The sequence below is a fragment of the Rhinatrema bivittatum genome, chromosome 5, assembly GCF_901001135.1.
Source record: "Rhinatrema bivittatum chromosome 5, aRhiBiv1.1, whole genome shotgun sequence".
NCBI classification, from domain to species: domain Eukaryota; kingdom Metazoa; phylum Chordata; class Amphibia; order Gymnophiona; family Rhinatrematidae; genus Rhinatrema; species Rhinatrema bivittatum.
Window position 1 is genome coordinate 350,932,321 of NC_042619.1, and position 16,097 is coordinate 350,948,417.

At 46.0% G+C, this 16,097-nt stretch overlaps 1 protein-coding gene across 5 annotated transcripts in view; it reads right to left on the minus strand.

Annotated features, from left to right (window-relative positions):
• EDAR (ectodysplasin A receptor) overlaps positions 1-16,097 on the minus strand; it is a 182,100-nt gene that overhangs the window by 62,300 nt on the left and 103,703 nt on the right. For all 5 annotated transcript variants that reach the window (XM_029604595.1, XM_029604594.1, XM_029604597.1 and 2 more), the window contains 4 exons: positions 15,165-15,233; positions 13,829-13,951; positions 8,489-8,670; positions 3,594-3,679 (listed from right to left, as the gene is read on the minus strand). In XM_029604595.1, coding sequence (XP_029460455.1) covers positions 3,594-3,679; positions 8,489-8,670; positions 13,829-13,951; positions 15,165-15,215 — 442 coding nt within the window. In that variant the 5' untranslated portion in view covers positions 15,216-15,233. The remainder of the gene's footprint in view (positions 1-3,593; positions 3,680-8,488; positions 8,671-13,828; positions 13,952-15,164; positions 15,234-16,097) is intronic.

Sequence of the window (16,097 nt, forward strand, 5' to 3'; positions counted from 1 at the left end):
TGGTGCAAATGGTACTTGACCTCTTTAGAGTGAGGTCTCATAGACTTGAAAATGGTTTTACTGATTTAAGGGGCCAGAGTCTTCTCTTTCAGGCTTTCATTTTAATCAGAACCAGCCTCTGCTTCATTCACAGAAACCTGGGTCTTGTTCCCCCAGTTTTAGCCTGCCTCCCATCAAGCCCAAACATCACAGCGACAGTCATGCGCTAGATTTGACCGGTAGGCGTCACTGTCGAGCAGCGACTGAGATTGCCTTCCCTCTAGGGGCTGTGAACGCTCCCCTCTGAAGCAGCCAGAGCCTTGGTTCACCTGAGAAACAGAAGATGGATTTAAGAACCAAATCTAGTCCCTTGGTACAGCACTGGGCTTAAAAAGGACACATTTGTGTAGACTTTTTTCAGGTTCTATAATTTTTAGATAGGAATATATATTTTGATGGTTCCTTTTAGAAAATTACTATACTTAGTTATATATTTAAACCAAAAGAATAACTAGAAAATGCTTCGATGAATGTACAAATACACACACACAGGAATTAATCTGAGTCAATCAAAGTTGCCCTACACTAAGTCATGTTTCCAAAGCATTTTTGCCATAGATATATTATAGGAGAAAATGGTTTAAAAGTAGATCTCCCAGAATCATTTGCACTCATGCATATTGCTCCAGTTTATCCTAGAAAACAAATTATTCTTGACCTGATGCCTACTCGAGAAACCATTAACTCCATTTAACCTCAAACGCTCCCTCCCATTGTCTGCCTTGAATTATTCTGAAAACAGAACCGTGGACCCTAGCTAATCTGCACGCTATGATTAAACTGAATTTTTACTCTAGGTTAATACAAATTCAAATAAAACGGGAATGTAGTTATAAACATAATGAAATACTGCAGATGTCACAAGTAGTATTCCCACATGAGCTTGACACAGTGATTTCACTACAGAATAATCAATCAATCATAAAACCACAGAACGATAAATAGATAATATATAAAGTGTGACTATGCTCCCATCCTTCCTAATGAGGTTAGCTAAGGGGAACAGTGGCTCTTTCATTAATAGTCTTCATTTGCTTTAAAGTTGGACGACTAGATATATTTTTTCAAGAATATAACTGAAATGCACAGTTTGCACTTACCATAATAATTTGTGGATTTTTAGCCAAAGTGTGCTCAGGGTGGCTTACAATATTATTAGAATTACAACAAGTTCTTGCCCCAAAGAGCTTAACAATCTACGAGTTAGCCTCATCAAAATGCTATGTTTATAGCAAAAAAAAAGGCGTCCGTGTTACAAAAAGGGGCGTGGCCAGGCAAATCTGCAGCCCGCCACACTGCATCAGAAAATTAAGTCAGGCGGCGTTGTGGCATCGCACATCGCGATTTCAGCCATGCTAATACCTCCCTCCCCCCCGCAGAGCCCAGAAAGAATTTCCCACGCTGGGCGCTACCAACCCCTCATACCCCTTAACCCCACCCAAGCTCCTCCCTCTTTACCAGAACATTAACATTTGCAAACGCAGTTTGCGATGCGCTGTTTATCACGCGCGATAACGCCGTAACGTGCGTGCCAACGGCCTGTCGCAAACTGACGAACGACCCTGTAAGTGGGAAGCTGAGTCAATGGGAAATAAAGTGACTTGCCCATAGTCGGAGGAGAGGATTATATCCTTGGTTTCGCTGGTTCTCAGATTACTGGTTTAACCACTAGGCCTTTCCTTCATCGCAAGCCAGGGGGTTGGAAACAGCATCTATTTGAAAATCAGTCTTCCTTGTCTGCAGTTTTTTGTTTTTTTTTTTAGTATAAGTCTGGCTTTTCATGCTACTGCATGACACCATTTTGTACAGCGACATCAGAGTCACAAAGAGGCATTTCATGGCTGCAGTAACAATAGGAGTGATTTTGAGAAAGAAACGCTGTTTCCAAAATCATAGTCCCCTCTGGTTAGAGATCATGGTAAAAAAAAATATATATATTATATATATATATATATGTTAACAAATCTGCAGTAGTCCTCTAACGGCTTCCGCAAAGACATCAGTGTGTTGGCTTTTCAAAGAGATGCCACCATGCGCGTCTTACAAACTCTCTCTGTAATGGCCTATCACTAGGCGTCAGGAGCATGCAACTTTTAAGTGAGGTGCTTCAAGAAACTACCACCCAAGAGAACACCAGCACTGCAAAATACAAAATCAGAGATAAGTTTGAAGGCACATTATTACACAACGCAAACAATTCTTGGAGATAAAACACTTAGCTGAATCGGATATTAATGACGGCACTGCAGAGTTGCTGCCTTTAATCCTTTTCTCGCCCGTGTATAAATGTGTCCCTATGTTATCACGTATTGAGGGTCATTTTCAAGAGCAATTTGCGTGTGAAAATAGTGTGGGAGTGGCTTGTCAGAAGCCTGGGTAAACGTACGCATGATTGTCCCATGCGGAGCGAAGGCGTTCCCGGGACACAGTTGGGAAGGGTTTGGACTTCCCCCATGAACTCTAGGATTTTCTAAAGGACGCACATAAAATTCCTCAAACATGTCCAGCGCACAAATTAGCAGGTGTAATCGTGTACAGATACTTTTGGTGGGATTCTCTTCAAAGCAAACAAATATGCGTTAAGTTTGCTTTGAAAATCGGTGCCATTTATGCATTTATTTTCCGACATTCTTATGCAGGCCATTACAAAATTACATCCGAAATGTAAACAGGAGGTAATGTTTAAAGCTACATCTGCCAATGCCTTATGCCATAAAGCTTATGAAATCACAAGGACTCAAAGATAGATTTTCACTCAATGCACAATTAAGCTCTGGAATGCCTTGCCAGAGGATGTGGTTGAAGAAGATAGTGAGGTTGGGTTTAAAAAAAGGTTTGGATAAGTTCCTGGAGGAGAAGTCTATTACCTGCTATTAATCAATAGGGAACAGTCACTTCTTGTTGCCGCCATTAGTAGCATGGGATTTATTTAAATTTTGGGTAACAGGTACTTGTGACTTGGATTGGTCACTGTTGGAGACAGGATACTGGGCTTGATGGACCCTTGGTGTGACCTAGTATGGCTCCCTCCCCCAGGATGGGGAATGGTATAGCACTAAAACACAGTACTATCTACCCTTAAAAGAAGAGAATAACATTTTCAAGATTCATGAATAACCAACCCTGGTATTTGATATCAAACAATGGGTCTGATTTTCAGAATAACCAAAAGATGCAAAATTAAGCAGAGCTGCACGTTTATACTTGCAATGTGATAAAACCAGGGCTGGCTCAGCCTGCTGGGTTGGAGAGTAAGATGGTGACACTACACACACACACACACATATATATATATATATATATATACATACATACACCTATACAAAGGTAAAAACAGACATTCATTCTGTGACTCCTGTACTGTTTAATAGCACTCCACCACCTTCCTCCAGACTGCAGAAGGATCCAGTTCCTGCTGTGGGGCAGATGCTCTTGGCGTGCTTCTAAATGTTCATGGACCATACTATATAGTGACATTTTGTCATTTACTGTCTTGTATCCTGAATATTGTAAAGAAAAGGAAACATGCTGTAGAGAAGAGAAAGCTCACTTACATTCCTTGATGTTCGGGGGAGCCAGGGAACACGAGTAACAAACCATTCCGTAGATATTTCGGGGTCGGTTTTCTAACATGTAGTAACTGAAACGAAGGGCAAAACAAGGCAGCTTGGGATACAACAGACTGTACTGGGGGGAAACATGCTTGGATGCATGCAATTATTGAAGAGGATACAAACACTGTTATTTGCACGCTTTCTGCTACTAAACTGCACCTTTTATCAACATTTCTGGATAACAAAAGCCCCCCATATTTTCAGAGTTTTTCCAGCACAATGGAACATAAGACGTCAACCGATCCTCAGATTATGGGAGAGTTCCCAGATAACAGAATATGGACTGAAGCCCCCGATTTTTCCAGACAATGGGACTTTTCAGATAAAAGCTCCTCCACTGCAGCTGAATGACACCATGGCTTGCGCTGTCATCCCCCCCCCCCCCCCCCCAAGCCTCCCTCCACGTAGAAAAGCATTTATTCAACAACAAATGTGACTAGGAGAGCATTATTCTGCCCGATGCACTCTTCTTGCATGTTTCAACATATCCAAAGATTGACTTTCAAAACACAGATATTTCCAATCTTTTAAACACAACTGTTTTCGGAGCTGGCCTGGTGGCTGGGGATACCAAGAAATGACAACAAAAAAAAAATATGAAAAAGGCAAAATTGCACACAAGCATGTAAACGCTTCAACTCTTCCTCAGCAGCAGGGGCTCACAGAGGAGAGCCGAGGGCCACGTTCTGACCCCTGCTCACAGAGGAGTGCCGAGGGCCACGTTCTGACCCCTGCTCACAGAGGAGTGCCAAGGGCCACGTTCTGACCCCTGCTCACAGAGGAGTGCCGAGGGCCACGTTCTGACCCCTGCTCACAGAGGAGTGCCGAGGGCCACGTTCTGACCCCTGCTCACAGAGGAGTGCCGAGGGCCACGTTCTGATCCCTGCTCACAAAGGAGAGCTGAGGGTCACGTTCTGACCCCTGCTCACAGAGGAGAGCTGAGGGTCACGTTCTGACCCATGCTCACAGAGGAGAGCTGAGGGCCACGTTCTGACCCATGCTCACAGAGGAGAGCTGAGGGCCATGTTCTGACCCCTGCTCACAGAGCTGAGGGCCACATTCTGACCCCTGCTCACAGAGGAGTGCCGAGGGCCACGTTCTGACCCCTGCTCACAGAGGAGTGCCGAGGGCCACGTTCTGACCCCTGCTCACAGAGGAGTGCCGAGGGCCACGTTCTGACCCCTGCTCACAGAGGAGTGCCGAGGGCCACGTTCTGACCCCTGCTCACAGAGGAGTGCCGAGGGCCACGTTCTGACCCCTGCTCACAGAGGAGTGCCGAGGGACACGTTCTGACCCCTGCTCACAGAGGAGTGCCGAGGGCCACGTTCTGACCCCTGCTCACAGAGGAGAGCTGAGGGCCACGTTCTGACCCCTGCTCACAGAGGAGAGCTGAGGGCCACGTTCTGACCCCTGCTCCTGAGTTTTTCTCCACATTGTGGGGAAGGAATAGTCTTTCTGTGCTCTTAGGGTTTCGTCTAGAGGTCTTCTGCACTAGTTGAGCATAAAACACATGGAAGCACCCTGGCTCTTGCTGAAAACAATACAATCCTTTTAATCACAATTTGATTGCAGGTGATAATCATAAGTGGTACACTTAGTGCATTTCAATATAGAAAAGAAAATAAGTCACAGTCATTATTACATCTGCTTACCTTGGCAGTAGCCACCCTTCCCTGAAGGACCCCCCCTCCCTGGGCATTTTCCCTAATTGTACCTGCAACCCTGGGATGCAGACTCCATCTGTAAAGGAACTGGCGTGCCTGCTGAGGTGCTTCCCTTTAGGCAGTAGCTGTAAGGGGCCTTCTCCCTGAAAGGCAAGGTCCTCCTCTGATTCCCCACCCTCTGAAGAAATCCCTCCCATGCAGGTGAGGAGTGGGAGACTTCCTAGGATCCTCAGGATATAACCCAGAAATCCACGCTTGGACCGGGTCCCTGAGACCCGGACACCCTGATCTTGGCTCCCCAGGACAAGAGGCAATTCTCTCCCTTGAGACACCCAACCCCCCCAAGAAACCTCTCCCTGAAAGACTCAGAGCCCAGTGGGCTCACGACTTTTGATAAACCGCTCGTGTTGGAAAGAAACTTCCATACTGAGGCACGTCAGCTACGCCACTACCACGTCTACTGGCTTACCTCATCACCCAGCGTCTTTTGAGACACTGAGGTCACTAGCAAGAGTCCACTTTGGTGACCCCTGACATAGGCAACATGTAAGCAACGTCTTACATGATGCAAACAGTTTTTATGCCAATGAATGTTCTTGCTGTCGAGTACTCCGGTCACATTATCTATGGCCTATTGGCGTGTTTACTGTATGTGCGTCTTTTGCCTGTGTTTTCTTTTCACTATTTTGTTAAACGTTTTTTTTTTAACCTAATTATGACATGATGCAGAATTTTGTCATACGTCATTCATTTATTTTTGTATTCATTATCAATTAGCAAGTGGCTGCCTTTTTTTTTTTTTTCCCCTGAGTGAGGCAAACATACAGGGAGTCCCAAGCTGTGGCACCGTGGAAGGATTTATATGCCCGACCCTCTCAGAATAAAGCTAGGCGCTTGAGAAGAAGACCATCTCCCTCCTGCCTCATGGGGTCAGAGGTCAACAAGTGCTTGGAAGAGCTGATTCTAAAGATGCATGAGGTACTCATCAAATCTGTACCTGACCTTCAGCTTCTGTCCCTTGCTCATTAGATGGCAGGAAACACCCCCCGATCATCATCAGTTTGACAAGTTTTCCATATCGAAGTGATATCCACCGTTCCTCCTTCCCTCCCCTGGCTCTGGGATAGTGGTAAGAGCTTATGACTAAATGATAATATATGAATTTCCTCTTGGCATTTCTTTGGTGTCTATCTTGCCTTAAATATAACACAACACTGTTTAGAAGTTCATAATTAAGAAAGACAATTTGTACCTCTCTGGATCTGACCTTGGTGTCCCCCTAATCTTTCTGGGAAACTTCTATGCAAAATTCAGGCACCAGTCTGCGGTTACTTTTCTCCCGCAAACTTGCCATAGATTTTTCAAAGGGAAAGTAGGCTGCTTACTTTTGCTTTGGAAATGCGCACAAACGTCCCTTGCACACAGTTACGCCTGCTCCTGGCAGAATGGAACGTGTGTGTGTGCAGATTTACCTGCATGCTTTTAAAAATCAGAAGTATGCACGTAAATCCAAACTCTGCCTAGCAATGCCTATTCTTTTTTTTTGCAGCGCAACCGTATGCATAAAATCGAGTCAAGGGTCTACTTTTGCGTGCAAAGTGTGGCAAACTTTCTAACGAGCCATCGATGCACATAAATCAGTCCGGTCTGTATATTTCGGAAGCACTTATCTTGTAAAGAGATTTTGGGGGCCGGTTTCAATTCAAGACGCTCTACAAATGCAAATTAGTAGTGTTACTGAACAGCTCCTTGCATTCAAAATTGAAAAGTAATAAACTACCCACGGCCTTTGCACTAGAGGGAATGCACGTAGATTCCTTCCCTTTGAAAACTGCTTTGGCAACAAGGTGTGTGTGCAGTCGATTGCGCCTTCTTTTCATCAGGGCAGTTTTCAAAAGCCCCTTTGCGCAGATTGCTTGGCATTTACCCAAATTGCCCATCTCCAGTCTAACTAAAAGTGTGCTTGGGCTTCCACAAGTCTACATCAATGCGGATTGCTGGAAAAAGTCCCCCCCGGGTGGGTAGATTTTAGTTGGCACATGGAGATATGAAAATGCCATCTGTGCCCAGACGTCTCCTCCCCCAACATGACGCTTCCTCCCAGTGCAGCTAAGGGTACGCGCACATGTGGCAGAAGAACGCGTGCGCTTTCAGCCGCATCAAGAGAGGGTAATTTTCACACGGCCGATGAACCGGGGGGGGGGGGGGGGGTCAAGCGCTTTTTCACCCGTGGAAATCAATTTCAAATTCGCACTCTTAGGGGTGCACTTTCAAACAAACCGTAGTGGTGTGGGGGCCAGTGGTCGCTTTTAGCCCGCTTGCTTATGAAGTGTGAAGTGTGCGAGCTCTGCCGCTGCTTTCCCGTGTGCTAGTTCTGCGTAGGAAGGAACATTGCATGCTTCTGAAAGTGTCAAGTAGATGGATTGCTTTCACTCCCCCCAACCTGAACGTGCCCTGAGGAAAGATCACGGGCTGTGGAGGCCAACGGTTCAAGGTGCAAAATTTCTGAGCCTTTTTTTCCCCCTGGGTAACTGCAGTTAGAGAGGTGCAACCCTTCCTATCACTCCCATTGACCGAGCTCCCACTTTGTGACTGGAATGAGCGTATTCTGTATCCCCTACGGGACGCACATATTCCTATAGCCCATTACTGCCAGAATGCTTTTTCTTGGCCCCTGAGAGGGCTCCCTTGCAATATCATGCGTTCCTGCCAGTCTCTTCGCTCACACAGCTGATATTAACCCGTTAATCATGCACTGATGCATTACTAATTCTGTCACAGAGGTAGTAAGATTTCATTGGAAAAAACAAACACACCCCACATTTGATTCAGGCTTGCACCAGCACACAGGGTCATGGCTGGTGCAAGCCTATTTGGTGCCCTAAGTAAACCTTTGGTTATCCCCCCTCCCCCCACCACTGAACATCTATTGGCGGGAGCTCCAACACAGCACCTCCCACTACTGGGAAGACTCAGCAGTGCCTCCAGGACTGCATTCCCTACTTTGGCAGTAGTGGCTCCGCTATGGCACAGCTCTGGACCCTCATACTGATGGGATGTCGCCACCTAACCCCCCCACAAACCTTGCCGCTCTAGGCAACCGCCCGGTTTGCCTTAACGGACACACCGGCCCTGCATGGGGGTGGGGTTTGCAGAGCCCAGTCCTCTTACCCAGGGAGACAAGGCCCACATTCTGCATCATTCTCTGCATCCCCCAGCGTGAGAACTGTGGCCCGAAAGAAACCTTCACAGTCTTTGTGGCGTCGGCATATCTGATAGCCTCCTTTGGAAAACTTGCCGGCAGGGCAAGGGACACAGCCGTAGTCTTCGTCTCTGGTGCCGTATCCGCAGGTCTGGAACGAGAAGGATGATTGCGATGGATTAACATAGTCCCTTTAGTAAAAAAAAACCCCCCAAAACCCAAAAAACTGTGACTTAGAGGAAAACAGAAAAGAGCTGAGAGTGGAAACGTCTTCGCTCTGCCTGAGCACAGGGGGGGGGGGGGGGGGGGGTTGATGAATTTTCTAACACTTCTTCAGGGCTCAGCTCTCTTTGCAGGAAAGGAAAGCGCGTTTAAGCTGCCTGTGCAGAGGGTCAGCAGCCGTTCCTGAGCGTTTCAGCCGCCACGTCCCGCGGTACCACCGCCTGGCCAGCAAGACTTGAAGGAACCGTACCGACGGGGGTCACAGAACAGAAGCAGCACAGGGAGCGCCCCCCCCCCCCTCTCTTCTCTGAACATTTCCCCACCCTCTCCCGTCCTAACATTTCCCTGACTGCCATGCATTTTAGGGGAACGAAGACGGGTCCCCCTTTTCTCTCGCCTATCAAATCTCTCCCCTTCTTATGAGCTTACAAAATATCGGCACATGCAACGTGCAAACACCGCACCATAAATCAATTGATGTAATTGTAATAAAGAAGAAAGATTTGGGATACACACTCGCAGGAGGGGGGGGTTAACAAATGGGACTATGACTAACGATTCAAAGATTGCATAAAGGGATAGAATAACCTAAACTAGTTAGCATAGCACTGACCCTACTTTGGCCCTTATCCACTCAATTTGACCTTCAGGAAGTCGCTTAACCTCCCTGTACGCAATCTTTTGGAGGCAAGAACACTGCAGCTGTGGGAATTATCTGGTGCAGGGTTGCCTACACTGATGAGGCTATACAAGTATTAATTATTATTATTATTAAGGTCTGCAAGCAAAGCTAAGCTCAAATCAGAAAAATCTCGCAGCAAAGGGGAAAAAAAAAAAAAAGATTGTTTCCTCAGCTCCAGAGTCATATTTTATCATGGGAATTGTTCTCCATTCTCAAGCTCAGCTCTAGCTCCGTGGGCCACCAGGAGCTGGGGATGCTGCACTATACACTTTCAACACGCCATGAATGTATTTAAAAAAAAACAACAAAACCAGCCCTAATAAAACAATGACCACGTGTATATTTTCAACACGCCACCTTTCCCTCCTAGCTGACTGAAAGGTAGGAGTATCGGTTGTACTTACCGATGCTTGCCAGAAGGAGGCAGGAAAAATACAGAGAAAGTGAAATGTATATATTTTTGCTATTATTTTATAAAATGTTTATTTAGCGAAAACGGTGTGGGCTTCCAAGATGCACGGTTGTTTATCGGTGCCTTTGCCGGCACCATCTAGTGGCCTGGTGGTGTAAACGCAGCTTCACTAGGCCCAATAAGGGAGAACTTTCAGCAGATCACGAGCGGAAATTTCTAGTGCAGTGATCTTCACTATTTTTCAAGCTTTGGCAAACCCCCCCCCCCCCCCCCCCAAAAAACAGCTTCAGTATGAGAGCCAAGATAGTTGACATATAAAGCAGCTAGGATCTTGTGCAAAGGAGGTTCCAATTGAATGACAGAGCCAGCCTGGGAAGGACCCCTCTCCGATGATGTGGTTGGGCCCTGCTGTCACACTCAGAGCGATCCATGTAACTTCCCCACTCTCTCTCTCCCACACCCATACACTCTCTTTCCCCAACCCTATCCATCCCAGTCAGTCTCAATTCCCCACCCATCTCTTTCCCACCAGTCGGCCTCCAGCATCCCGACCCCCCCCCCCCCCACTCTCGTCCTCTCCAAGCCGGCTCTCCCCTCAGTTTGTTCATCCCCATCTTCTCCAGAGACTTGCTGCCGCGGCTGCCTCTGTAACGGCCGCTCTGTTTCCTTCTGGCATGGTGCGGCTCTCAGTGAATTTGAGCTGCACGGTGCCCAGACTCCCGGTCTCTTCTCATGACGACCTGAAACTTCTCAGGCACCTGAAACTCAGCGAGAGCTGCACGGTGCAGGTGGGAAAGCAGCACGGCTGTCGCCTTCAGAGACGGCAGGGGGAGGACGCGTCTTGAGACAAAAGCCATTGGGAGCCACCATTGGATCCTGGGGCCTCAGAATGAAGGAGGCTGTTCTAGTGAGGTCTGCAAAGCATGAAATGAAAATCCCCTCTCTCTGCCCCATACTTACCATCATACAGCCAAACCAAATGTGTCAATGCTCCCGCCTGGGAACTTTTGAGTTCTGCCCACTCCGAGACATGCGTGTGAGTGTGTGGGTCTATGTGTGTGTGCGCATATGCGGGTCTGTGTGTGTCTGTGTGCGCATATGCGGGTCTACGTGTGTATGCGGGTCTATCCGTGTCTATGTGCGCGCGTATGCGGGTCTACGTGCGTCTGTGTGCGCGAGCGTATGCGGGTCTAAGACTGGAGGGTGGCCAATGTAACCCCAATATTTATAAAGGGCTCCAGGGGCGATCCAGGTAACTATAGACCAGTGAGCCTGACTTCAGGGCCGGGAAAAATAGTGGAAACTATTCTAAAGATCAAAATCGTAGAGCATATAGAAAGACATGGTTTAATGGGACACAGTCAACATGGATTTACCCAAGGGAAGTCTTGCCTCACAAATCTGCTTCATGTTTTTGAAGGGGTTAATAAACATGTGGATAAAGGTGAACCGGTAGATGTAGTGTATTTGGATTTTCAGAAGGCGTTTGACAAAGTCCCGCATGAGAGGCTTCTAAGAAAACGAAAACATCACGGGATAGGAGACGATGTCCTTTGGTGGATTACAAACTGGTTAAAAGAGGAAACAGAAAGTGGGATTAAATGATCAATTTTCTCAGTGAAAAAGGGTAAACAGGGGAGTGCCTCAGGGATCTGTACTTGGACCGGTGCTTTTCAATATATTTATAAATGATCTGGAAAGGAATACGACGAGCGAGGTTATCAAATTTGCAGATGATACAAAATTATTCAGAGTAATTAAATCACAAGCAGACTGTGATACATTATAGGAGGACCTTGTGAGACTGGAAGATTGGGCATCCAAATGGCAGATGAAATTTAATGTGGACAAGTGCAAGGTGTTGCATATAGGGAAAAATAACCCTTGCTGTAGTTACACAATATTGGGTTCCATATTAGGAGCTACCACCCAGGAAAAACATCTAGGCATCATAGTGGATAATCCTTTGAAATCATCAGCTCAGTGTGCTGCGGCAGTCAAACAAGCAAACAGAATGTTAGGAATTATTAGGAGGGGAATGGTTAATATAGAGGCATTATGACATTTTCCGTTCTAGCGCTCCATGGTGAGACTGCACCTTGAATACTGTGTACAATTCTGGTCGCCGCATCTCAAAAAAGATATAGTTGCGATGGAGAAGGGCAATCAAAATGATAAAGGGGATGGAACAGCTCCCCTATGAGGAAAGGCTGAAGAGGTTACGACTTTTCAGCTTGGCGAAGAGACAGCTGAGGAGGGATATGATACAGTTCTTTAAGATCATGAGAGGTCTTGAACGAGTAGATATGAATCGGTTATTTACACTTTCAGATAATAGAAGGACCAGGGGGCACATTTAAGACTAATCGGAGAAAATTCTTTTTCACTCAACGCACAATAAAGCTCTGGAATTTGTTGCCAGAGGATGTGGTTAGTGCAGTTAGTGTAACTGGGTTCAAAAAAGGTTTGGATAAGTTCTTGGAAGAGAAGTCCATTAACTGCTATTAATCAAGTTTACTTAGGGAATAGCCACTGCTATTAATTGCATCAGTAGCATGGGATCTTCTTAGTGTTTGGTTATTTGCCAGGTTCTTGTGGCCTGGTTTGGCCTCTGTTGGAAACAGGATGCTGGGCTTGATGGACCCTTGCTCTGACCCAGCAGGGCAATTTCTTATGTTCTTATGAGCCCAGGGAAATCCTGAAGTGCATCCAGACCTAGTGATCTGCCAATTACAGTCCAGAGCAGAATTTGCCAAATAAACTGCATCCTACTAGGTATGAAGTTCATAAATCCTGTTCTGGTCATTACTGCATTTAAATTGGTCCATCTGCGGAAGAAAGAATGTTCTTCCCAAGTGACAACCATGTTATTTAAAAAGAAAAGGTTTTGGAGAAAAATGAAGGAGGAGAGCATGATTAAAGAAATGTCCATGTTAATCAAAAATCTTGACTTCTGCTTGGGAAAGCCATTTAAAAGTGTGACAGCTACAAGACTGTGTGCCCACAAACAGGCCGATGCGATATCATGCACTGAGCCTAGTGCGCAGGTTAACGAGCGCTGGGACGCACGTCCAGAGCGCCTCATGCCAGAAGGGGCTAAGCGTGTCCCAAACGGGCGTCCAAACCAGCGCGTAGCTAATAGCGCTCATCACACGTAAATTCATGTTGATGAGGCTATTAGCTGTTACCCACTTATGGAAAAAATAAACGTGCGCCAGATGCGCACGTTTTTACTCTCAGAAATTAACGCCGGCCCCGGAGCAGGCATTACATCTTGAAGGAGCCCCCTAAAGTTTCCAGACAAGCGGAAAATACCGCATTTCTGTAGTTCCTCCGACTTAATATTGAGGCGATATTAAGTCGGAGGAACCGAAAAAAAAAAGAGAAAGGTAAAAAAAACCCATTAAAAAAAAAAAGTCTTGCCGGCGGTCAGGAGAGGAAAACGGACGCTCAATTAACGAGCGTCCGTTTTCCTAATTCGCGCACAGCCACTTCTCCCGGGCACCCGACGCCAGGGACGCACGATTTCCCCTAGCGCCTCCTTTGACTTCTGCAATGCGCGCCAGGGAGAGGTGAGTGGGTGAATGCTCGGAAAGCGGGTGCCCTGTTTGGACAATTGCTACAGATGTCCAAACACCACTGGAACTATCATTATGTTTGAACAGGAAAAGAGTGTGTGTGTGTGTGTGTGTGTGTGTGTGTGTGTGTGTGTGTGTGTGAGAGAGAGTGTGAGTGTGTGTGTGTGTGAGTGTGAGTGAGTGTGAAGTGTGTGAGTGTGTGTGTGTGAATGTGAGTGTGTGTGTGTGTGAATGTGAGTGTGTGTGTGTGTGAATGTGAGTGTGTGAGAGTGTGAGTGTGTGTGTGAGTGTGAGTGTGTGTGTGAATGTGAGTGTGTGTGAATGTGAGTGTGTAGAACTGCAATCATGGCCTGCATGGCCTCAGGACCTGCCAAAAAGGATGGTCAGCTAAAAAGCAAGGAGATCCCGCTCTTACCATGTACGGCTCTTCTCCTGCTTCGCACTCTGGGCAGACGTGGCATAGCCCTGTGGTGTGGTTGTAGTACTCGTTTTCACCGCAGTTCAAATACTCAGCAGCGGCTGAATACACCAGAGACACCTGTCACCAAAGAGAAGCAGCCAAGCGTTACCTCCCCTTTCCATCCTGCCCAATCAATGAGAATTAACAAAACAACCAAGTCTACAAGTTGCCCTGTGGTATTTCCCAATGTGGTTAGTACCAGAGGGACCAAAAGGGAGAACCGTAGATACTGAATACAGCACATGCCCGCATATATGATTCCCTGCAAATCATTCAAAAAAACGACATCCAATCAGATCATTGCTCTGACAGTTATTGGTTTCCCATTCAGAATTCCCAAACTTGTTGGGAGTGGTCAGGCATTATTGGGCAGTAACCAAACTGCTCGCCTTGATACGAAGCCTGTGGGGAAGTTTTTAATGTGTGGATTAAAAGCCAGTGTTTGGCTTGGAGTAGGATTGTAGGGAGGAGATAGCAGCAGTCATCTGCACCCACTTTCTCCTGTGGATACTTTTCCCATGCAAAGAAAGATGTATAAAGATGCAATCTAACGTGCATTCTTTCCCTCCTGGCTCCCTGACCTAAATGCCTCTTCCTACTGCAGCTAAGAGCATGTGTGCTGTTGATCCCCATGTGCCCTTTAAGATGGGCAAAAGCTGTGTAACGTTCAGACAGGCAGATAGATAGATAGATAGCATAGATAGATATCAATGAAATTTGTTCTATAGTGCTCTTGCTATCATACAATTTAAAAAACAAAATAATTGAATATTAAACTAAATGGATTACTGGTACATAGTTTACTGGATTAGATAATGGGAGAGACTGGAATGAGAAGGCAGAAAAGCTAAATAAAGAGTCGGAAACTGAGAAATCTGATGGCGGATAATAACCACAAACCCCACCCTTTTCTATCCATGCTTTCCACTCACTGCAATAATGGAGGTTCTACTTGATCTTCAGTGTTAAACTCTACCACTAAAGGCCCTCTGTGCTTATCCAATGCTTTTTTTTTTTTTTTTTTTTGCATTCGGTTATTGATTGAGGCTGCACCACCTTCATGAATCCACCATTCTGCCTCATCTCCTCCAGTAGATACATATTTAGAGCCTAGCTTGAGCAGATGTGTTTTTAAGACATAAGGAAATAGCATCAGCATTTTGAATGTCCTGGGGGGTAGGCAGTTTCACTGAAGAGCAGGTATGACGACGGAAGAAAAGCCTGAGTTGTCATCTATATGCCGACGATCTCTTCCCAGTCAAGGCCGTAAGTAAGCATTGCCAATACTCACCATGAGAAACGGGAATACATGCTTCCATTTATATTCGCCAAGCTGTGCCATGTTCTCTTGGTGAATTATCTAAAATCAAAGAAAAGTGATTATCAATGTCATACTTCCAGCTCTACACAAGAATAAAAGTTTGCTTCCACCTGCTGGCTTAGCTTGTTCATTAAAATGAAGATGGTTCACATAAAATATAAATCAACACTGACCTCAGCCAGCCCTCACAAACAGACAGAACACGCCCTTGCGGTGTGTGTCTATGACGAACTGAAAAAAAATATTGATACATTTCTGTCTTCTTTTGAAGTTTCCAAAAGGAAGCCGTGAACCAATAAGTTCACACAACGGCCAACAACCTTATACTCCCAAAGCATACAGCTATAGCAGCACATTACCACTAGAGGGAGCTCACTGCACAGTCCTCCCTCAGACTTGCACCTGCTCAAAACCCACTGCCATGGCAAACCAATCCCATGGGCAGTTCACTGCCTTTTCCATGCTCAAACCGATTGTCTTCTTGGTTTCTTTAAGGAGTAAAAGAGAATACACCACAGATTATATGCGTATACAAAGCCAACTGGAATAATGCTGGAAGCATCACAAATCCTGTCTGGAGAGTGGTCCATGTTACCACACAGCTCAGTTACACAAACAGACTTTCCCAGCATCAGGCAGGCACAATACTCTAATAAGAGAACTTCTCCTATAGGATAAGAGTGTCACATCCTCATTAATACGCTACTGAGAAGAAGTGGGTCTCAGTCAGGACAAGATCCACCGACCTGCAACTCCCAAAGCAAAACGTTTAGTGCTCGGGCTACAGGAGAACATGCTTGTTGCAAAGGCAGAAGTACAACACCAAAATCCTATTACAGTCCTCTCTGATTAAGACCACAGTCTATTTTGGATTCATTTGTTTTTACTCTATTGACTATTTTA